Genomic DNA, 24,086 nt, shown 5'->3' with positions numbered 1-24,086 from the left:
CAGTACATTAGCCTATGTAAATAACAATATTCAATAACTGCATCTAAAATGAATAAGGGGCAATAAATAAATAAATACTAATACAACAGGCTAGAAAAATAGACATTTATTCATTTTAATATCTATTTCATATATGTTGAAACTTGACAGTGTGGCATACACAGGAAAGTGCACCGTTAGATCGGTTTCATACTGAAGAAGTAAGTTTTTTACATAATGTTTTCTCCCGTAAATGTTAACGAGTGAAATGCAACATCATCATATAGGCTATGTTGAAAGGAGTGAAGCTTGTCAACCAAAACATGAGCTCATTGATTAAAGTCTGCTTTTTTATTCCATCCATTACTCCTGGTCGGAGGCTTCCATAAATATTTAGTTTATGCACAGGGTTACGTTCTATCTAAGTTTAATGGTGCAACGCTCACATATTTAGTAGTGCATAAATTGTGACTATTGCTGCCTTCATGTGCTATCGGATTATCCTAATTCCTTACGAGTACGTTGCATTCAAGTGCTTTGTTGTCGGAAAGAACAGAAAATACCCTCGACCACGAAGTAATGTGAATAAGGTATTAAACTTATGTCTGGGTTTAGATATTATTGACATTTGGAGAATTAGAAATCCTTGGAGTTGCAGTGATTTGTCCAAACAATCAAGAATAGACTTTTGGTTAATTTCAAGCGTAATGGAACAAAGAGTTTCAAAGGTTTCAGTAGAACCATCAGTTCTCACGGATCATAAAGTAATTTTTTTTTTTTTTTTTTTTTTTTAGATATTAATACACCTACATCTAATAGAACCAGAAGAAATAGCAACTATTGGAAATTTAATAACACTTTATTAAAGTATGATCAATTCATGAGCAAAACCAAATCCATTATATCAAATTGTTGGGCCAGAGTTAAACTTTGGAATTATATGGTATGCACCGGGACTTCATGAAATATAAAATTAAAGCAATTAAAAGAGGGAAAGATTAGCAAAGGCTAAGAATCAGAAAGAAGAGGTTATTATTAAAGAAATCATTGTCATCTTTGGAAGAGTGACAAGTCCTGCAGAAAAGGAGAAGTTAACTTAAATTAGATCAGATATATGAAGAAAAAGCAAAAGGGGCAAGGGCTACCTCCCCCCATCCCCCCTGGAAACTACACCTCTGAAAAGGGGTATTTGTCCATTCAAGACATAAATGGCTAGAGGAGGGTGAAAAGAACACTAAATATTTTTTCAACTTGGAAAATAGACATGTTACATATAATTCTATAATGCAGCTCAAGATAAATGGGAACTTATCGGAAGATCACAGGGAAGTCTCTACTTTTGTTGCAGCATTTTTATAAAAAATTATACAAAAAACATTATGCCAATGGTGATATTTCCTCCTTTCTAAATTCAGTTAAAGAAGATGCTAAGCAAATTGACATAGATTCTCAAGAAATTTGTGATTTACAGTTGTCTTTGATTGAGATTGATTATGGTATTAGTAAATTGAAGGGCAACAAATCCCCTGGCACTGATTGTTTAACCAGTGAGTTTTTTAAAGCCTTTAAAGGAGAGGTTATTGAATTTGTTTTGTCAGTATATAAAAAAGCTATAAGAAATGGTAAATTACCCATCTCTATGACTCAGGGCCTAATAACATTATTACCAAAACCTAATAAAAATCTTATTGGAGAATTTGCGACCAATAACATTGATCAACAGTGATGTAAAAGTATTAGCACTGATCTTTGCAGAAAGGTTAAAAAAATGCCTTGACCCAATTATAGATGACTTTCAATCTGGGTTTATGAAGACATATTTTTAATAACATTAGATTAATACTTGATATTGTTGAGTACAGAAATTTTATTAAAGAAGAAAGTTTTATTTTATTTGTTGATTTCTATAAAGCATTTGACACTGTGGATCACACATTTTTATTTAAAACTATGATTTCTTTGGGTTTGGGAAATACTTTATACAAGTCATTCATGCTTTATATAATGGCTGTAACAGTTCAATTAAACTCCCATTTGGCACTATTTCAAGATTTCAAATAGCCCAATTTCCCCATTTTTTTATTTATTTTTATTTTTATTTTTTTTTACTGGTCACCCAAACAATGGCTCTTCATATTAATAAGCATCCCTTCAGCCTGAGCCATAGCCTAGTGGGCTGCCCTCATGACATATAATGCTGATGCATCACAGGTGACCTGAGTATGAGTCGCGGCTCATGAGGTCCTTTTCCAATCCCATTCCCACTCTTCTCTCCTATCATTTCCTGTCACCTCTCCACTGTCCTCTCGCTAATAAAGCCAGAAAAGGCCAAAAAAATAATTATAAAAAATAAGCATCCCTTCACAGGTATACAAATAGCAGGTAAACAAATTAAATGTTGCCAACTAGCAGATGACACTACTCTTTTTATGCACGACTGTTCAGAGATTAAGAATGCACTACAGTGTTTGAAAATATTCTCTTCGGTATCAGGGTTGAATGTGAATGTTAAAAAATGTGAGTTATACACGCGCTCTGATCTCTAGACATGCGTTACGGAGGATGACGTGAGAAAATTAAAAAACAGTTGCCCGTAATGTTACAAAAAGAACTCGATAATTCTCTTCTTTATAATTAAATAACCACATTTAGGGAGACTCATGGGCGCCATGTGAGGGTGAACGGCGAGCTCTGCGCACTTTGCTAGTTTTAATAATATTTGTGTCACAAACCAGTGTGATTCGATACACCCTGATCTTTAATTGTTTTGGGAAGACAATATGTCAAAGAATTCAAAATCCTTGGGCTCTGGAGATATTATGGCACTTACGTGCTTGGGCTGATTCCCCTCAGAGGCAAGCCGGAAGACCCGGACTCAATTCGGATGGTGAACAGAAAGAAATCCGCCGTGAATTGATGAATGTGTCAGCAATGCTGACAAAGGTCATTGCAGACTTGGAGGATCTGGCTGTAATACGGCGATCGATCACTTCCATGGAGGCGAGTTGGCTACAAGATTGTCGGACGTTGAGAAATGATTATCTGGAGTCATCGGAGAGGGAATTAGCTGCTAACCCGCTAGCAACCAAGACAGACTTGCAACGCGTTTGGGAAAAACTGGAGGATTTGGAGAATTGTAATCGGTGAAACAACATCCGAATTGTTGGAATTCAAAAAATGGGCTGTTCCTGAGTTTGCTCGACATAACAGGCCATAAGCTGGAAATCGAGCGAGCTCACAGAGTGCCGGCTTGGAGATCCGCTGAGGGAGACAGGCCCGATCAATTCTGGCAAAAATTTTTGAGATTATCCGATAAAGATCTTGTGTTATGCAAGGCAAGGAGTAAAGGAAAGATTTCTTGGAAGAATCACAACATTTTCTTGTTCTCAGACTTTGCGAATTCGAAAAGAGAGAAACGTGATCGATTCAAGGAATGCAAGAATCTCTTACATCAACAGAAGATCTCTTTTGCTGTGATGTTTCTGGCCAAACTGAGAACAGATACTAAGGATGGCCATAGAGAATTTACATGCCCACAGCAAACAATGTCTTTCATAAAGACATTGGAGTGAGTAAGCCATTTGGTGATTTTAATGTTGCTGCCTAGTGGACCTGTCTCACTGAACATACACTCGACTGTCCGAGGAAACTGAGTGCCTTTCTCCTTTCATTTTGTGCTGGTTCCACCTAGCAGCTGGAGGTTGTTTTGTGTAGAATCATTTCTTCGGGACAGTTGTGGATGAATCTGCTCATTCTTGGTGCTTATGCCTCCTGTCGGCTGGAGTTTGTTTTGTGGAATATTTCTTGCAGGACATTGGAGTGATTAGGGCATGTGTTGCACTAGTGCAATGAGCCGAATGGACTGGCTCACTGAATATTCGTTTGACCGCCCGAGGAAATGAACGGCCCCCTTTTTTTTTTTTTTGTGCCGGTTCCACTAGCGGCTGGAGTTTGTTTTGTGGAGGAACACACCTTCGGGGCAATCTACACATTTTTGTGTTTTTTCTGCTTATTGGCTGGAGTTTGTTTTATAGAATATTTTCTGTTTATAATTCTGTCTCACAAAATTTGTACAGAAGCACCGGACTTGAGCAATCTGATGGCAAAGTTGTTGCGGGGACTCTCGTAGGCGTACATGGACTGTTTGAGTTTAGAGGGATGGACATCAGTTGGCGCTGTCATGCACGGGGTTAATTCACACCTTTTTCTTTTTTCTGTTTGTTTGGTTCAGGGGGAAGTTTGGGGTTTGATTGTTGCTCTAATGTTGGAATGTGGTCGTTATACAGTCTATATTTTCTAATATGTCAAAATGTTAAATGTTAATATGAGTGGATTGTCTCTCTCCATGTGGAATGTGAATGGGTTGGGGCACCCCATAAAAAGAAGGAAGGTTATTTCTTTTCTTAAATGTAAGAAATATGATATAGTGTTTCTTCAAGAAATGGATCTTTCCTCACAGGAAGCTGAAAAATTTGGGATGATATGGGGTGGACATGTTTTCTTTAGTGCTGGCTCAAGTAAGAGCAGGGGAGTCATTACATTGAAAAATAAACATCTACAATTCAAATGTCTCAAACAGATTAAAGATAAATTAGGAAGAATCATTATTGTTTTAGCAGAAATTCAGGGGCAAAGTCTTATTTTGGCTAATATTTATGCACCTAAAGTTGATGATCAGGGCTTTTTTATAGATCTTAAAGGAAGGTTGCAAGCCGCTGGCACCCCTCATGATATAATATTGGGAGGGGACTTTAATCTTTTGATGGATTCAGTCCTTGATCATAGTGAAGCAAAAGTGTGTAAGTCCCCTAGAGCAACACTGACGCTTCACAGGATGTGTAAAAATCTTGGTCTTACAGATATTTGGAGACTTTTGAACCCATCTGGGAGGGACTATACATTCTTTTCATCAGTCCATAAAATGTATTCTAGAATAGATGATGTTGTTTGAAAGTATATCTTTTTTTTTTCATGTTTTATTTCTTTATTTCTTTATTTTTTAATTATTATTATTATTTTATTTTTTAATGTTCTAATTGTCGGTGACCACTGTAGTGCGTGTTTGTGTCAGGTGAGGGGTGTGGGGGAATGTTCAGGGGGAGGGGTTTAATGTATGTAATTGATTCTGTATTTTAGGTTATGTTTGTATGATTTATGTATGGAATCAATAAAAACTGTTAATAACAACAAAACAAAAAAAAGAGAGTTATTCTCTATAAAAGATACACAAAGTAATGTATTAGAAATTGCAGGTATCCCAGTAAAACATGTGGTAACATATTTAGGCATAAAGATATGAAAGGACCAAACAGACAAAACTAGGTTAAATTATGGACCCATAATGGAAAAAAAATTAAGAAGAGATTTGATAGTTGGCTGTTAAGGGATCTTTCTCTTAATAGACACAAACTGCTTTCCAAAAGTGAAGGTCTTTCAGATTGGTATATGTTGCTATGGCACTTGATGTTCCTCAAGAGATGATTAAATAGGTGGACAAAATTATTTTTAATAATGGCTGCCATTGCTGCCATTGCAGCAATGGCACAAATCCCATTATTTAAAGAAGAATATATTATGTAATACACGAGAACAAGGGGGTTTGGATGTGCTTGATTTTAGGACATCAAATATTGTGTTTAAAGGATTGAAGATTATATTAGTTGTAGGGATAAAATATGGTATATTTTGCCAGAATCTAATTTTTTTAATGGTTGGTGGTATTGATTTTCTACTGAAATGCAATTTTGGCATTGAACACATCCCAGTTCAATTAGCACATTTTCGTGTACAAGCCCTATTATCTTGGCTACTTATTTATAAACATAATTTTTCTCCCCATCGATGCCTAATTTGGGACATTAGAGATATAAAATACAAGAATAAATCTTTGTTTACAAAAAAGTGGTTTGAAAATGGTTTAATGCTGGTAACACAACTATTTATAGATGATGGTCAAATGTTCTCAGATTCAGAATTCATTCAAACATATGGCATTCCAGTGACGGTTAAAGGCTATGCAATAGTTTTTGATGCAATTCCAAGTGGTCTCATGAGTTTAATAAGGAAATGGTGTCAATGGTATAAAAGAGAAGTTTGAGTTTGAAACTGAATTACATGGTTGTAGCATGATCATTACATTTATATAGCACTTTTCTGACACTACACTCAAAGTGCTTTACACAGTGAACAGGGGACTCTCCTCAACCACCACCAGTGTGCAGCATCCACCTGGATGATGCAATGGCAGCCATAGTGCACCAGTACACTCATCCGAAGGACAGTGCCTTTTTAGAGTATAGTGTCCCTGTCACTATACTGGGGCATTAGGACCCACACAGACCACAGGGTGAGCACTCCCTGCTGGCCTCACTAATACCTCTTCCATCAACAACCTTAGTTTTAACAGGAGGTCAACCCTGTTTAGCTTCAGTGGGCAACTGGTCTTGAGCTACATGGTGATATGGCTGCTGGCTTTAAAGACAAACATTGTAATGACTGTTACATTAGGAGTTTGTGCACATAAATTTCAATCCCTGCTGCTAAAATGTTTTGGAATTCTAGATATGACCCTATTGATTGGAAAGCAGTATGGAATGTCACCCGAAAGTATTGTATTACCAATAAAGTAAGGGAAGTTTCTTTTAAAATAATTAATCTCATATATCCTGTAAGCCAGGTGCTACTAAAATTTATGGTTGATATTGATGGAAAGTGTGTGTTTTGTAATATTTCAGAAGAAACTATATGTCATCTGTTTTATTAATATATTTATTTACAAATATTTTGGATAGAACTGGAGTATTTTTTATGTATTTATTTACATATTAACAGACAGAATCATTTATCTATGTAGTAAAGATAATTATTTAATTTTTGATCAAAACACAAGCTTCAAAAAATGTATCATGAATTTACTTACTATTTATGGAAAATATTAGATATACAAATGTAAATGGGCAACAGAAAAACCCAATTCTGCACTCTTTAATACAGAAATGAGACTGTTTAAAAACTTTGAAAAACTTGAAGAATCACAAAGCAAAGAAGACTCTGAAGATTTTTATTTTAATATGTCCTGTATACCCCTTATGTATATAGTTTTGTTGCACTTTAAAAAAAGAAAAGAACAGGAAACATGGAGGATGCCAGGTTCATTCATACATATTTTTTGAGGAACTTTTATTATGACAGCATAATACATTACTCAGTTAGCCTGCTGACAATAGTGGAATTTTGGTCAAATACAAGCAATTTTCACAGTGTAAAAATGTAAAAAATGCATCAAATGGTTGCTGATATACATAAATTAATATGACTGAAACTGCCACCATTAACAATTAGCTGTATTTAAAAAAATTAATAAAACCTGTCATTCACTACAGAAATCATACTCTCCTCCATGTTGAAAGATTCCGACTCCTCCCATCTTGGCAACTCGGGTATCATCTAGAATTCTAAGTTTCCCACTTGAACTTCCGACTTTGCTGAGTCATTCCCATGTGCTCGGGACTTGTAATTACAATATTTCCGAGTCCACTTGAAGAGCACATGAGTGCCCATTTACGCCACAACTAGGCTAAGTTGAAACTTACTTGTGCAACTGGCCCCTGGTCACCTAAAATCTTGCAAAGAGTTGCTGCACAGTATTAACTGTTTTAATATGAAGTCCTAAAGTACAGAAACCCTACACCTACCACTACCACTAAACCTAACACTAACCTTAACCCTACCACAAAATCTAACCCTAAACCTAATCTTAGTAAATGCAAATTAGACTCTTGCAAGACTTAGGCTGATGGGTTGTTACCTTCTAGACACAGCCCCATCTATCGGACACTAATATATTATATTTACCACAACATACATTTTCCAAGGTAAAAATTCAGAGTTTTATTGGTCAAATGTACAACACTGCACAAAACAATACTTGTTGATAATGAAATGTTACAAAAGCTCCAAAGAGGAGATAAAGTTAGCATAAAAGTAATCCATAAGACTCAAATGGTTCAATAAATGTCTGCTGAAGCAATCCAGATGGTTTGGGTGAGAACACATCAAGATACAACTGCTTTTTCATTGTACATCTTCTTGCAGTCTCTTGGCATGATCAAGTCACACTCCTTGGCGATCATGATTTCAAGCTCGATTACACTTCCTATAGCGCCATCTAGAGCTCTGCACATGCATCACGTTCAAGGAAGGGCAATCGAGCTTAAATCATGATTGTTCCAAGAGACCGCAATGACAAGATTTACATAAAGTGAAAAAGGAGTTATATTTTGGTCTGTTCTCACCCAAAACCAACTGGATCACATAAGAAGACATTGATTAAACCACTTGAGTCTTATGGATTACTTTAATGCTGACTTTATCTCCTTTTTGGAGCTTTTATTGTTTTGGTCACCATTCACCTACATTGTGAGGACCTACAGAGCTGAGATATTCTTCTAAAAATCTTTGTTTGTGTTCAGCAGAAGAAAGAAAGACACATCTGGGATGGCATGAGGGTGAGTAAATGATAGGAGTATTTGTACTTCGGTAAATAAGCAAAGTTAGAAAAAAGAAAATCATAACTTATACTCATTGTACGTGATACTATCTATTTACAACTATTTTAATATCTATTTATAAATCGTTTTATTGATAGAGGCTTACTGCAGGGATACTCTTTAGCAGAACCTTTGGTTATTTGTCACTAAATGGTAATAATATGAATGAAAATGTAATGCTTGGAGATTATGGATGCAATAGACCTAATGTTTAATTTGCATCCCTGCTGAATCCATTAAATAATTTCTCTATATTATTTCTAAAATTAAGCATGTGATATTGGAAAATAAAAATGTTTTCATTAGTTAAATCAAATCAAATATTCATTAGTTATTTAAACATTAAGTTGTGTATTATTAGTGTTACAATTGGTATCATTTTAAGTAACATATTTTTATACTTTTTTATTTAATACATAGCATATTTATTATTTGGGTTTTTAATTGACATGTTTTGAGTTGAACTTTTATTTTGCCTAAAGTATGGCGAATTCGGCTTCACTCAGTGTCAGATGAACCAATCAGGGAAGCCCTTACTCACTCACTCCCTCATCAGTCATGGTGGGCATGAGCGTATTGCGAACAGTGGCTGCTTTTACAGCCAGATTAAATCCGTTGAAACGACCTTATCCGTCAACAAATCTACTCTCCAGGACTGTTGCACGTTCAGAACAAGGTAAAGAATACGAATATGTTAAAAAAACAAAAGATATGACCGGTTGGTGGATTATTCCTTGTAGTGACCTTGCTACACTTGTAGCATAGTATGTACAAGCTGGCCTCATTATACATTATGTAGCCTTCTATCTAATAGATACATAGATAGATAGATGTAAGGATGTGATATGTAAAAACAAACAAACAAAGCTTTCAATAAAGCTTTTGCCCGTTTCTTAGAAGTAATGATGCTCAAGCAGTCATTTTAATAAACAAGACGTACCAAAGGTTGTATCCTGAAACTTAACCATTTCAGATTTTTAAAGTATGCATATATATATATATAAATTGCCCGTTGTAGTACCGGTATTTATACATTTGGTTGGCAGCTGTAGACAATTTTTGTAAATGTTGCTTCTATTTTGTTGTGGATTGCAATTGCCTCTAATTCCTTTATAATAGTAAAATGAAAAAGAGCCTGATTTGCAGATTGTGTTAAATTATGTGGCATAGATATGTTGGAATCACACCTTGTTTTCCACCTCATAATTTTTAACCTATCTTGTTGTTTTTATATATATATAGTTGTTATCCGTCATGGGAGCCATGGAAAAAGGATGTTTATCATCAAGCCCACTGACTTCTATGATAGAAGATTTCTCCATCTGCTGGTAAAACCGCGGACAGTAACTTTGCCATAATTGCCATGAAGTTGTTTATTAATTTGTAATGTTTGTGTTTTTTCATTTAACATTTTCCCATCTGCCTCTCTCTCTCTCCCTCTCCCTCCCTCTCTCTCTCTCTCTCCCTCCCTCTCCCCCTCCCTCCATTACACCAGAAATACTACATTCTTCTCACTGGCATCCCTGTTGCAGTACTTGTGACTTTTGTGAATGTTTTCATTGGTAAGTTTTAGACATCGCTTAAAGTTTTTCTACTTATGGCTTCTGTATCTGTCATTATAACTCGAGTAATGTTTGCTCCTAAACAGGAGAGGCTGAGTTGGCAGAAGTACCTGAAGGCTATGAACCAGAGCACTGGGAGTACTATAAGGTATTCTGATATTCCACTGCATAAAAACATCAAATAAAAATGTTGATGAATAATGTCTTTTAATTTTAAACCCAATAAAAAATTGAAATTGTGTCCCTTCTGACATAAGGCTTCATATCTTTTCTTTTATTGGTTTTCTCTATTCAATCTTAGCATCCCATCACCCGTTGGATTGCTCGTACCTTTTATGACAGCCCTGTGAAGGACTATGAGAAAATGATGGCACTTATCCAAATTGAGGCAGAGAAGGCTGAAATGAGGTACGTTTTCTCCAGATAATTCCACTGATTTGGTCATTGAGAAATAAATGCCTGTGTATTTCTGTCCAGGTTAATTTCAGAATAGTCTCACTATTAGGTCTATAAACTGTCAAAAAAAAAATGTTATTAATTTGAACAGTAAAAGAATGTAAAAATGCTACAGTAAAAGAAGTAATTTGTTTAACCTTAACATTTTTCCGATTAAAATGATAATATGTTTAACAAGGCAGTACTTGTATTTTTACAGTAAAATATTGTTAAAATTACAGTGAAAAATAATAATCGGCATTCCCAGATGTCCCTGCTTGACCCATCCCATTTCATTATATTTTATGGGAATAGTTATGTTTATTTTTAATGTCAGTTATGTACATTGGGGTGTTTTGTGTTATATTTTTTGTCGTTAAGTGAATGTTTATTGCATTATTTTAGTGTCACATGTGTTACCCAGATGGTGTTTTGTGTTTATATGAGAAACACTGTGTGCTGTCTCTACATGTGTATTAATTATTGCTCCTGGAAGGGCCATTCCTGAAGAACTTTGTGATCATGTGGCCTTTTGTAGTGACTTTGGTGATTAACAATACATTTTAAAGTAAAAAAAAGACTTTTATAGTTCCAGAAGGTTAGTATATCAAGTTTATTTTATTTAATGATATAAACGGTAATGAACCGTAAAATATACAAGCATCAAAATTCCGTAAAGCCTGAAACATGGTCACCGTATTTTTTATGGTAAATTTCTTGCAACCACAGCTGCCACTATTTAACTGTAAATTTAATGTAATTTTTTTTACACTGTAAGGTACTTAAACATCCCTTGTTGTGCTTAACCAGAATTTTAGGAAATGTATATATATATATAAAAAAGGGGTTTTAATTGTAATATATGAATGAGGTATTCAGTTGTTTCTTTAATTTTTCACCAAATGTTGCAGCCTTGAATTTGACAGGCATCAGCCTATGCAGGTCTCTCCTTAGTAGGGACTGAACTCATGACAGAGTGTTTATGTAATTATGCCCACTGCCCAGCATTCACCATTATCAATGTCTTCCTCCTTTCCATTAGCACATTGTTATGGAGCCCATGTACTCCGCTTTCACACCAACAGCTAACTCTGACAGTGTTATTAGCCAAACCATTCATCTAATATGAGTTAAAATAGGAAATGTGTGCTAAAATAGATTATGGAAAGGAGAACATGTAGTATGTAGTTGCCATTTTAACCACTTTTGGCTAAGTGTTTTCACAGTAAATCATTACATGATGCAAGGTATAAAAATAAATTTTGGGGACTTTATGCATCTTGGGCAATATTTACTAATGAAGTAACATAGCTTCAGACAGATTCATTAAAGGGATAGGATAGTTCACCTAAAAATGAAAATTCTCTCATCATTTACTCATGCACATGCCATCCCAGATGACTTTCTTTCTTCAGCAGAACACAAACGACGATATTTAGAAGAATATCTCAGCTTTGTAGGTCCATACAATGCAAGTGGATGGTGATCGCACTTTAAAGCTCCAAAAAGCACAGACAGTCGTGATAAAAGTAATCCATATGACTCCAGTGGTTAAATGAATGTCTTCTAAAGCGATTCAATTGCTTTGGGTGAGAAACAGGTCAATATTTAAGTCCTTTTCACTATAGTTGTTTACTTCCGGTCGCTCTCCAAAGCACCGCCATGAGGGAACTCGGTTCACCCTGCCTCTCACATGCCGTAAGCGCACTGGAATTTTCATATAAAAGCATAACCAATGAAGCTTGTGAACAGCGTTCTCTTGTAAACAAATCAAGCTGCATTTCAGGTTGTATCACGTCAGGTCTCACGCGAACATGCCAGTGCACTTACATCATGCGTGAGGCAGCGTGAACTCCCCTCGTGGTCGCGCATCAGAGAGCAACCGGAAGTAAACAAGTGAAAAGGACTTAAATATTAATCTGTTTCTCACCCATTGTGAACGTTTTGCTTTAGAAGACATTAATTTAACTACTGGAGTTGTATGGATGACTTTTATTACAATTGTCTGTGCTTTTTAGAGCTTTAAAGTGCTGATCCCCATCCGTTTGCGTTGTATGGACCTATAGAGCTGAGATATTCTTCTAAAAATCTCCGTTTGTGTTCTGTGGAAGAAAGTAAAACACATCTGGGATAGCATGATTTTCATTTTTGGGTGAACTAACCCTTTAAAACTGTCCATAAATTAATTACATTTTCTAAAAAGGTTCAACACATAAAAAGTGTAGGGCAGATTCGAATAAAGATTTAGAGAATGACCAGGCTGGTTCGAACTGACAAAGTCAACGGTAACTCAGATAACCTCTCTGTACAATTGTGGTAAGAAGAATATCATCTCAGAATGCTATTCTGAGATGCGGGTTGGCACTGTTTTGGCAGTACGAGGGGGACCTACACAATATTATGCAGGTGGTTTTAATGTTGTGGCTGATCAGTATATATACATATACACTGGCAGCCAAAAGTTTGGAATAATGTACAGATTTTGCTGTTTAGGAAGGAAATTGGTACTGTAATTCACCAAAGTGGCATTCAACTGATCACAAAGTATAGTCAAGACATTACTGATGTAAAATACAGCACCATCACTATTTGAAAAAAGTCATTTTTGATCAAATCTAGACAGGCCCCATTTTCAGCAGCCATCACTCCAACACCTTATCCTTGAGTTATCATAAATTGCTAATTTGGTACTAGAAAATCACTTGCCATTATATCAAACACAGTTGAAAGCTATTTGGTTTGTTAAATGAAGCTCAACATTGTCTTTGTGTTTGTTTTTGAGTTGCCATAGTATGCAATAGACTGGCATGTCTTAAGGTCAATATTAGGTCAAAAATGGCAAAAAAGAAACAGCTTTCTCTAGAAACTCATCAGTCAATCATTGTTTTGAGGAATGAAGGCTATACAATGCTTGAAATTGCCAAAAAAATGGAAGATTTCATACAAAGGTGTGCACTACAGTCTTCAAAGACAAAGGACAACTGGCTCTAACAAGGACAGAAAGAGATGTGGAAGGCCAGATGTACAACTAAACAAGAGGATAAGTACATCAGAGTCTCTAGTTTGAGAAATAGACGCCTCACATGTCCTCAGCTGACAGCTTCATTGAATTCTACCCACTCAACACCAGTTTCATGTACAACAGTAAAGAGAAGACTCAGGGGTGCAGGCCTTATGGGAAGAATTGCAAAGAAAAAGCCACTTTTGAAATAGAAAAAAACACAAAAAGAAAAGGTTAGAGTGGGCAAAGGAACAGACATTGGACAACAGATAATTGGAAAAGAGTGTTATGGATCTTAAACCCATTGAGCATTTTTGGGATCAGCTAGACTGTAAGGTGCGTGAGAAGTGCCCGACAAGACAGCCACATCTGTGACAAGTGCTACAGGAAGCGTGGGGTGAAATGTCACCTGAGTGTCTGGACAAACTGACAGCTAGAATGCCAAGGATGTGCAAAGCTGTCATTGCTGCACGTGGAGGATTTTTTGATGAGAACTCTGAAGTAGTTTAAGAAGTTCTGAACATTTATTTTTTTTTTAATTCTAATAGTAATTTTTCACATTATTAATGTCCTGACTATACACTGCGATCAGTTAAATGCCACTTTGGTGAATAAAAGTACCAATTTCTTTCCATAAGAGCAAAATCTGTACATTATTCCAAACTTTTGGCTGCCAGTGTGTGTATATGTGTGTGTGTGTATACAGTGCATCCGGAAAGTATTCACAGCGCTTCACTTTTTTCCACATTTTGTTACGTTACAGCCTTATTCCATAATGGATTAAATTCATTATTTTCCTAAAAATTCTACAAACAATACCCCATAACAACAACGTGAAAGAAGTTTGTTTGAAATCTTTGCAAATTTATTAAAAATAAAAAACGAAAAAAATCACATGTACATAAGTATTCACGGCCTTTGCCATGACACACAAAATTGAGCTCAAGTGCATCCTGTTTCCACTGATCATCCTTGAGATGTTTCTACAACTTGATTGGAGTCCACCTGTGGTAAATTCAGCTGATTGGACATGATTTGGAAAGGCACACACCTGTCTATATAAGGTCCCACAGTTAACTGTGCATGTCAGAGCACAAACCAAGCCATGAAGTCCAAGGAATTGTCTGTAGACCTCTGAGACAGGATTGTATCAAGGCACAGATCTGGGGAAGGGTACAGAAAAATTTCTGCAGCATTGAAGGTCCCAATGGGCACAGTGGCCTCCATCATCCGTAAATGGAAGAAGTTTGGAACCACCAGGACTCTTCCTAGAGCTGGCCGCCCGGCCAAACTGAGCGATCGGGGGAGAAGGGCCTTAGTCTGGGAGGTGACCAAGAACCCGATGGTCACTCTGACAGAGCTCCAGCGTTTCTCTGTGGAGAGAGTTGAAACTTCCAGAAGAACAACCATCTCTGCAGCACTCCTCCAATCAGGCCTGTATGGTAGAGTTTCCAGACGGAAGCCACTCCTCAGTAAAAGGCACATGACAGCCCGCCTGGAGTTTGCCAAAAGGCACCTGAAGGACTCTCAGACCATGAGAAACAAAGATTGAACTCTTTGGCTTGAATGGTAAGCGTCATGCCTGGAGGAAACCAGGCACCGCTCATCACCTGGCCAATACCATCCCTACAGTGAAGCATGGTGGTGGCAGCATCATGCTGTGGGGATGTTTTTCAGCAGCAGGAACTGGGAGACTAGTCAGGATCGAGGGAAAGATGAATGCAGCAATGTACAGAGACATCCTTGATGAAAACCTGCTCCAGAGTGCTCTGGACCTCAGACTAGGGTGAAGGTTCATCTTCCAACAGGACAACGACCCTAAGCACACAGCCAAGATAACAAAGGAGTGGCTCCGGGACAACTCTGTGAATGTCCTTGAGTGGCCCAGCCAGAGCCCAGAGAGGTCTGAAAATGGCTGTGCACCGACGCTCCCCATCCAACCTGATGAGAGTTCCTGCAAAGACGAATGGGAGAAACTGCCCAAAAATAGGTGTGCCAAGCTTGTAGCATCATACTCAAAAATACTTGAGGCTGTAATTGGTGCCAAAGGTGCTTCAAGAAAGTATTGAGCAAAGGCTGTGAATACTTATGTACATGCGATTTTATTTCGTTTTTTTATTTTTAATAAATTTGCAAAGATTTCAAACAAACTTCTTTCACGTTGTCATTATGGGGTATTGTTTGTAGAATTTTGAGGAAAATAATGAATTTAATCAATTTTGGAATAAGGCTGTAACATAACAAAATGTGGAAAAAGTGAAGCGCTTTCCGGATGCTTTCCGGATGCATTGTGTGTGTGTATATATATAATGTCATGATTGCATCTTTCTTGATGTGTATGAAAATTAGGGCCTTTTATTTTAAGATGACTCATAAGAATGTTTTTGTTCCTAGCAGAATCAGTATATCTAGACTACAGAGGTTTTAAATCTAGTTCTGTAATTGCTAAACATTTTTATGTTTTATTTTTTATTATAATGACCTTTCATGCTGTTCACTGAAGCAAATCCAATACCGTATATTCAGTAGTTACATTTTGAGTATGAGATAGTTAAGAATTATCATAATATCATTCATAGACATGTACTAGAATATTAGATGAAAAGAGCTTCCTGGGAATAAAAAAAATAAATAAAAAATGAAGGAATTGTCACACCTTGGTGGTATTGTGTGTACTACAACAACAAATACACTGTAAAGATGTTTTTACTGCACATAGATTTAATCTTTAACATTGTTTTTACATAGTCTAATTTATAATCTTCCCAATTTGCCTTGTAGACAAAAACAACTTGAAGTCCGCAGACACATGAGGGAAAAAGGAGATGGACCCTGGTTCCAAATTAAGACACTTGACAAGAATCTGATTGACCATAGCCCCAAGTCAACCCCTGATAACTAGAAAAGGTCATGCACACCTGTCAAAAATGTTCAGGCATTATACAATGTATAATGTATTGTTATTAATGAAAAATCTTGGATTCTTGATTTTTTTTTTTTCTTCACTCTTTTGCCTCAGTCACTAATAAACTAAAGATAAAAACTTACTGGTGTTGTGTTTGTTTTTTCAATCTTATGGATTGTTGCCTATACATTTTTAAATGTTAGATTACAAACAAAATCCTTTAAAGTAATTCTCAACCCATATTTCTTTATTCTGTTGAGAACAGCTGTTGTTCAGGATCAGGAAATGTATGTGTAAAATTATGCAACGCTTTGGTTGTAAAAGTGAGTAGTTTTTAACATAAGGCCTGCATGCAAACATTCAAAACTTATAACTAAAGCTCTAAAAACATTAGAACTTTAGCAATATACAATTTATAATGATTTTCTCTTGAAGCCCATGACAAAACAGTGCAAACAAAACACATTTATGCAAATATCTAAAAAATAAATAAAAATAATAATGGAATCAAAACCTCTATATTAAAACAAAATTTGTACATTGTATGCAATGTGCCTGACTACAGCATATTTTTTCAAAAGATTTTGTCCATTACAATATGGTAATAAATCATAAGTAGGCCTTTGTGAATTAAGTACTGCAAAATGTCAGTCAGCAAGGAATTAAAATATAATGGTGTAATGTCAAAATAACTAGTCCAATGTTTTCAGTATTTATTTATGACATCATATAGTGTTATATAAGAAATTTAATAAATAGTTAAAGGGATAATTCACAAAAAATCATTTACTCACCCTCATGCCATCCCAGATGTGTATGACTTTCTTCTAATGAACACAAACAAATATGTTTAGAAGAATATCTCAGCTTTATAGGTCCTTTCAATTCATGTGAATGGTGACCAGACCTTTGAAGCTCTGAAAAGCACATAAAGCCGCAGCATAAATATAATCCAATGGTTTCATATACTGTCTTCTGAGCGATGCAATCAATTTGGGTGAGAAACATATATATGTGGCAGCGGGGGCGTGGTCAAGCATCTCTCCGGAGAGAGAGAAAGCGGTAAGGGCGCTTACACCTGAGCTAAATTATGTCTAACACCTGTCTCTAATTTCAGTGAGCACTGGGAGAGTGGCATAAAAAGAGCCACACCGCAAGTAGACGAGAGAGAGAGAAACAAATGTGCAGCATTGTCAAACTGTTTCCATTTCATGTTGAAGCTATTGAGTGTTTTGTGAAGAAGTTTGTTTATTTTTGAGAGTGAATTATTGAACGGAGTGAAAACCCTGAAAGAGTATATCTGCCGCAGTGAAGAGAATAAAACGCCTACCTGAACCAGGAAATCTGCTTCTCGCCGCCTCCTTTCATTGAGAAGTGTTACACTGGTGCCGAAACCCGGGAAAAGGTTTGAAGATGGACGGAAGTTGCCCCGTAGAATCCTTCCAGTTGGCTGAGATCCTCCAAGCCCTCGCTGGCTTACATCGGAGCCACCAGCGATCCCTGCTTGAGCTCCGGCAAGATCAAGACCGCCGGTTTGTGGAGCTCATGCGCGCTCAAGCAGAGGACCGACAGGCGATCCGGAGCCTCCTCAGCCAGGAGGCATCCCCAGCCGTGACCCCGGACACCCACACGCCGTTACCCCTACCTGCGTTACAGAAGATGGGGATGGCGGACGACCCAGAGGCGTTCCTGGATCTGTTTGAACGCACCGCCGACATCTGGGGCTGGCCGCTCGGCCAGTGGGCGGCCCGACTCATCCCGCTACTGTCCGGGGAAGCCCAGCTCGCGGCTCAACAACTGCTAGCGACGAGCCTCCTGGCTTACGGAGACTTAAAGAAAGCCATCCTGCAACGGGTTGGTCAGAGTCCGGAAGAAAGTCATCAACTCTTCCGGAGCCTGAAGTTGAAGAGCTCTGACCGCCTTTTAAAGTTTTCATTAAATATTACTTTGATGGTTCCTCCGGTTCCCGCCTCCTCCTTTCCCATTTTAATCCCCCCTGTTACATTGGTGCCGAAACCTGGGAAGGAGGGATGCACTGTTGTGGAGTCCTCACCACTGCCATCCATCCAACAGACTGAGGAGTCGCTGCCGACCGCCTGGACGCGGAGGAACGGCCGCCGTCCACGAGGGGAGGAGGGGCTCGCTGCCGGCCACCTGGAGCGGTGGAGCCGCTACCAGGGGCGGAGGGGCTCGCCACTGACCGCTAGAACGTGGAGGGATTGGAGGAACAGCCGCCGTCCGCTAGGGGAGGAGGGGCTTGCTCCCGGACCCCTGGAGCAGTGGAGCCGCTGCCAGGGGCGGAGGGGCTCGCTACCGGCAGCCAGAACTTGGAGGGGCATTCCATCTGCCAGGGGTCGGAGGACTCGCTGCTGTCCACCCGGGAAGGAGCGGCTGTCGTCTGCCAGAAGGTGGAGGAGTGGTTGAAGACCAGGCGACGGCATGTCTGGGAACCAGCGAGCAATTTTTTTTTTCTCTCTCTCACTGTTGCTCCGCCTCGCTCTTTCCCTCTTCCCTTTTCCCTCCCCTTGTCTCCCTCCCAGGTCTGGAGGAAGGTGGGGAAAGCCTGCCGGCAGAGCCACACCCTGCTGCCATGTGTGTGTTTATGTTTGTATCTTTTTGTTTAAGTTTTCATTAAATATTACTTTGATACGTCCGGTTCCCGCCTCCTCCTCTCCCATTTTTAAAAATTTTTTTTTATGTAAAATCATGTGAGATGAAATTGGACGAACTAAAGGGTGTGCAATATAGAGGGGTAGTCAGTGGACATTCTGACCCTTGTTTGAGGTCATTAGGTCACATGACCAAAGAGCTATTAAAATTCCAAATATCAAAAAATTTAATTAAAATCATGTGAGATGAAAATGGACAAACTAAAGGGTCTGCAATATAGAAGGGTAGTCAGTGGATATTCTGTACCTATTAGTATTGGAATTTAACACATTTTAATAAAGAATTTAAAACAGTGCTTGATGTAAATCTACAAAAACAAAGTGTGTGCAATATGTGCCTGTTCCATTGGGTCAGCTAGAACCAGTTTTTAAAGTTTTTGGAGCAATGGATAAAGAGCTACTGAAATGTGAAAAATTAGATTTGTCACTGTTGACAGTCCCTAAATGCGTAAGGAAAACTACAGGCGAAAATCCGTCGAATATCCAATCTGAAACTGTCTTTAACTCGGTCATATTATTGAAAGGGACACCCATTGTTTCCCTCCCCTATACACCCCCGCCACCCTTCATCCATGCCCCAATGTTTTCGTCGTCATATCCCTCGGTCCATGAGGAATGTAGTGTCTGTATGATTTAAAAATAGCACCATCTCATCCTCTGCCTGACACGCTGCTCCTGTGAGTCTCATAGTGGTCTCATAGTGGTGCGAGCAGCAGGAATGTGAAGATGGCTACAGATCTGGGAGAGCTACTGGTCCCGTACATGCCCACCATTAGAGTACCGAGGACAGGAGACAGGGTTTTCAAGAGTGAATGCGCTTTTTCCTACGACTCTCCTGTGAGTATTTTGTCAAATTATTGCTGCATGAACGTAAGAAAAAACATCAGCGCACTTTCTTCCCACGGACGCACGTGAAAAGCTGCGTAGAGCGCGAGACGGGGGTTCCTCGCCCACTATTCTCCCGCTGGACTTATGTGACAGCCTTCAGAAATAAATAAATAATACACTTATGTTTACATCTTGAAGTGGGCGATGGATCCTTCTCTGCATTGGCGTTATTCGCGATTCAGGTGTATTAGGATATCATAAACAGAGCCAGGCTGAAAGCTGACCTGTAGTGGGTAAAATTTGTGTCCTCTGTTTTAAAGGCGTGACAAAGCGATAATCATTCCCCCCCCCTTGTTATGCATTCGACATCCTTCCCATCACTCAGCTCTTGAAGACTTAGGCTGTTTGCGATTATTCTGTACTTTTGTTGGGGATTTCTCTCTTTTATATCAATATAACAATAACAGCTGCTCTGTCACTAAATGTGAAATGTAAAACTGGGATTTCCCAAATGTACTGTAATAAGAAGCAGCTATTCCCATGACCTGTAAATACAATCCAGGTCAATGTGGGTTGTCATTCGTATACAAGTGTAGAGCTGCTGAGCACAAAATATCAAGCATATCATAAAAATGATCATTTTGACTAGCTGTTAGTGAGTTTAGTCCACAACTAGCTCCCAGCGTAAAACGTTTTAAAGGTGACTCAGCTGTTTGGAGTTCATGTCAGACTAAGGTTATTTTTACACACTCTCTGTTCAAACTCATGTGTCACCAGGAGCTAGTACTGACAGGTTTTTTTCAGTCTGGTGGGCCCTCAACACCCAAATCCACACACACTGGCCATGTAACACCTGTGTTTGGATTCAGGTTAATTTTGGAGATAGCTTATTTGTTCATATTTTCTGTCACTGATAAACTTTTTAATATTTAAAGAAGAAAAATTGAAACACTTAATAATATTTTTTATTAAAAGCATGAAGAAACATTATGACATTATTATGATGCACAGGGGCGGACTGGGACTAACAAGTGGCCCTGGACTTTCTGGCCCAGAGCAGCCCACCAAACCCAGCCCGCAACACACCACACCATAACACACCGGCTCATTGACTTCATTTTCCGACTCAATCTCAAAATTATGGGTTAAATAAAGAGACATTTCTATTGACTGCTAATCATGACATCGGGCCCCACCAGTGTAAAAATTGTCATAACTTTAAAACATATAAAACCACTGTAAATGTGATGAGTGGATTTTTTAGAGAAAACACTAAATATAAGCACTTTATAGCTCAGACAAATAACATGTCCGAATACTTTTTTCCAAACACATTAGGTTAAAATGTACTTGAAAGTTCAAGGGAAAATGTGTATTTAATGTGCTGTGACAAGTCAGCATTTCTTCAAAGTTTTTAAAAAATCTTAATCACCTTTCAACTTTTTTCTAGAAGTGCAAATAAAATATTGTCTTAGTTAATATGAGGTTTTGGAAACAACAAGTATAAAAATAATATATTATATATGTATATATAGTTATAAAAGATCATAAAATGATGTGTCACTCAGCAGGACACTGATGACAATGCTTCAAATTTCATGTCAATTACCCACTTAAATATGTGTACATTTTTATTCAAAAAAAGCAATGAAAACAAAGCTAGCCAGAATATGTACATATGTAAATATAAACAAATATAAATATATGGCAAAATAATAGCACACCTCTTAAAGTCTAGATCTTTGCAGATATTTTGCAGATTAACTGCTCATATTTTCACTCTGTGTGAGTTTGATACGTCTTTATATCTGCAATGTTTTAATTCCTTCCCCAGATTATTCTTGAGAAAAAGTGAAAAGTCCTTTGCTTTTACAAGTGCTGTCCTTTAAACAAAGTAAGCCTCAAAGACTCAAATTGCCACAAAGTAATCTTATTTTCTGCATTTTTATTAGGCGTGAGCAATATTCAGCAAGTTACACTTCAGCTCCCTGCGTTAAGAATAAATTATGCAAATTACTATGTACTGCTCATAGCTTTACTGTTTGCAGATTTTATATATGCTGCTGTTATTGTATTTGTTGTAATTTGCAGTTATTTGTCATTTTGTGGTTATTCAGAGCTTATCTTAATATGTTGTCTTTGGTTGACACCATTATTGTGATTTGAATGTCAAAAAATTAGGTCCACAGGAGGAACGGAAGAAATGTGCACAAATGAAAATGCGCTACAATGTGTTAGTAATTTAAAAATAAATGTCATTTCGTTTTTTCAAAATAAAAGCCATTGTATCGGCTTTACCTATAGAGATCATTGAATATTCGCTCTGTAATGGGGTCCACGCAGGCATGTTGGAGCCTAGGGCGGCTGCCTATTTTGCCTGTAGGATGGGCCGGTACTTGCATAGCAACGGGCTGGCCCAAATTACCCCGTGGCCCACCGGGAAAACTCCCGGTGCTCCTGATGGCTAGTCTGCCCCTGATGATGCATAATGTGTAATCTTTCCTTCTAACCAAAGTCTGATATACCCTTAAAAAAGTATTCTTTGGCAGTATCATGGTAGAGTGATGATAACAGATGATAACTTTGTTACTTTGATATGTTACTGAATAATTACTGCAAAGTATTTGAAAAAAATTGTCCCTTATATTAATATGATACCAGTAAACCAGGGTATATTATAAATATTTAAATATTTGAGGTAAATTCACTATTGTAAAAGGAGACTGCTCACAGAGTAATATGTTTGGACATATTGTACATGCACGTATTTTGTAATTTCACAGATTATACTGTAGGTTCAATTCAGTATTTTATGCGCTGCAGTAATCAGTCTGTTAAAAGTATACAGATGATGCAGATTATGTACTGATATGTGGGAGTGGGTCCTCTATTCATGCATATGTTCCTTTATCATGTTAATTATTTTAGTTATATTTTATATGTTAATTATACTAATTATGCTGATCTGGGCTGTGTCTTGATTTGAACTGCCTGCTCTAATCTTTAATAGCTGTAGTTTGAAACATAAGTTTTTGTTTACATTTGTCCTGAAATTAGAACATGAAATTAAAAGTTGTACATTGCGAACAGTTGTTTATAAAAGTATGTTTAACATGAATTCATAATATTTCATGGTCATGTTTGTCTTAACATAATTCTTGTGTTTTCAAGGAATCAGAAGGAGGTCTGTATGTGTGTATGAACTCATTCTTGGGTTTCGGAAGAGAACACGTGGAGAGACATTACCGGAAATCTGGACAGAGTGTTTACATGCACTTAAAACGGCATGTGAAAGAGGTAAGAACACTGACAATTTTTTATTTATTTTTTGCCTGTTCTTGAATAGACTTCAGACAATTGCTTAAAACTTAACTGAAGAAATAAATGTTTTGTTTATTTATTTTATTTCTTACTTTAATGAACTAACTTGGCATGTTCACATGTAGTTTGTGGTAATTTAATTTTTGTAGTTTCTGTTATTCTGGAATTTTTTTATTCTAATTTAGTTCTTCTTGATAGTGTTCCAAAGATTTAACGTCAACAAAACTGAAACCATTCCTTTAATTTAAAGAAAAACCCAGTATAATATGTTACTGATTTTACTGAGCAGTATCCATAACAACAACATAGGAAGGAAAGAGGGCCGAAGCAGGGGCGGACTGGCCATAGGGAGAACCGGGACTTTTCCTGATGGGCCGGCCACAAAACGGGGCCGAACGGGTGGCGATAAGATGAAACGGGTCGCTGCGTTATGCTGAACGGGCCGTGAATGGCTGAAGAGGGCCGCAAAAGGGCGCCACGATATGCTGAAGGGGGCCGCAATATGCAGAAAAGGACAGCGACAGTGTAGTGTTACTGACAACCAGGGTTGGGAAGGTTACTTTTGAAATGTATTCCACTACAGATTACAGAATACATGCTGTAAAATGTAATTTGTAACATATTCCGTTAGATTACTCAAGGTCAGTAACGTATTCTAAATACTTTGGATTACTTCTTCAGCACTGGTAGATTTTTTCACTTGTTTTGATTATAAAAACTCTGCCAGTACAGTAAGACAAAATACACATGTTAAAAATACATTCTCTGAAAAACAAGATAAATCTAACTGATCTTATTTTAAGGATTTTTAGATATTTTTTTACAGGAAAACAATAA

General features: G+C 37.6%; 2 protein-coding genes across 2 annotated transcripts in view; both read left to right on the top strand.

Moving 5' to 3' along the window:
- The first annotated feature begins 9,074 nt into the window (after positions 1–9,074).
- On the top strand, positions 9,075–16,573 carry LOC127445620 (NADH dehydrogenase [ubiquinone] 1 beta subcomplex subunit 5, mitochondrial-like). The gene is made up of 6 exons (XM_051705801.1): positions 9,075–9,204; positions 9,771–9,856; positions 10,024–10,090; positions 10,177–10,238; positions 10,392–10,498; positions 16,308–16,573. The coding sequence occupies exons 1-6, from the start codon at positions 9,087–9,089 to the stop codon at positions 16,426–16,428; spliced, it is 561 nt and encodes a 186-aa protein (XP_051561761.1). The 5' UTR covers positions 9,075–9,086; the 3' UTR covers positions 16,429–16,573.
- Positions 16,574–19,704: 3,131 nt separating this feature from the next.
- Positions 19,705–24,086, top strand: part of LOC127445614 (ubiquitin carboxyl-terminal hydrolase 13-like) — a 38,361-nt gene continuing 33,979 nt past the window's right edge. Inside the window, exons 1-2 of the mRNA XM_051705790.1 lie at positions 19,705–19,937; positions 23,100–23,225. Coding sequence (XP_051561750.1) covers positions 19,827–19,937; positions 23,100–23,225 — 237 coding nt within the window. The 5' untranslated portion in view covers positions 19,705–19,826. The remainder of the gene's footprint in view (positions 19,938–23,099; positions 23,226–24,086) is intronic.

The sequence above is a fragment of the Myxocyprinus asiaticus genome, chromosome 9 (assembly GCF_019703515.2).
Source record: "Myxocyprinus asiaticus isolate MX2 ecotype Aquarium Trade chromosome 9, UBuf_Myxa_2, whole genome shotgun sequence".
NCBI lineage: Eukaryota > Metazoa > Chordata > Actinopteri > Cypriniformes > Catostomidae > Myxocyprinus > Myxocyprinus asiaticus.
The sequence above is the reverse complement of the archived record's forward strand: the minus strand, read 5'-3'. Positions and strand labels throughout refer to the sequence as shown.

What these genes read in the sequence shown, in the direction of transcription:
- LOC127445620 (XM_051705801.1), top strand. Translation starts at nt 9,087, where the DNA reads ATGGTGGGCATGAGCGTATTGCGAACAGTGGCTGCTTTTACAGCCAGA. An exon ending in TTTTGTGAATGTTTTCATTG is followed by an intron (nt 10,091 to 10,176) that starts GTAAGTTTTAGA and finishes GCTCCTAAACAG; the next exon opens with GAGAGGCTGAGTTGGCAGAA. An exon ending in GCAGAGAAGGCTGAAATGAG is followed by an intron (nt 10,499 to 16,307) that starts GTACGTTTTCTC and finishes TTTGCCTTGTAG; the next exon opens with ACAAAAACAACTTGAAGTCC.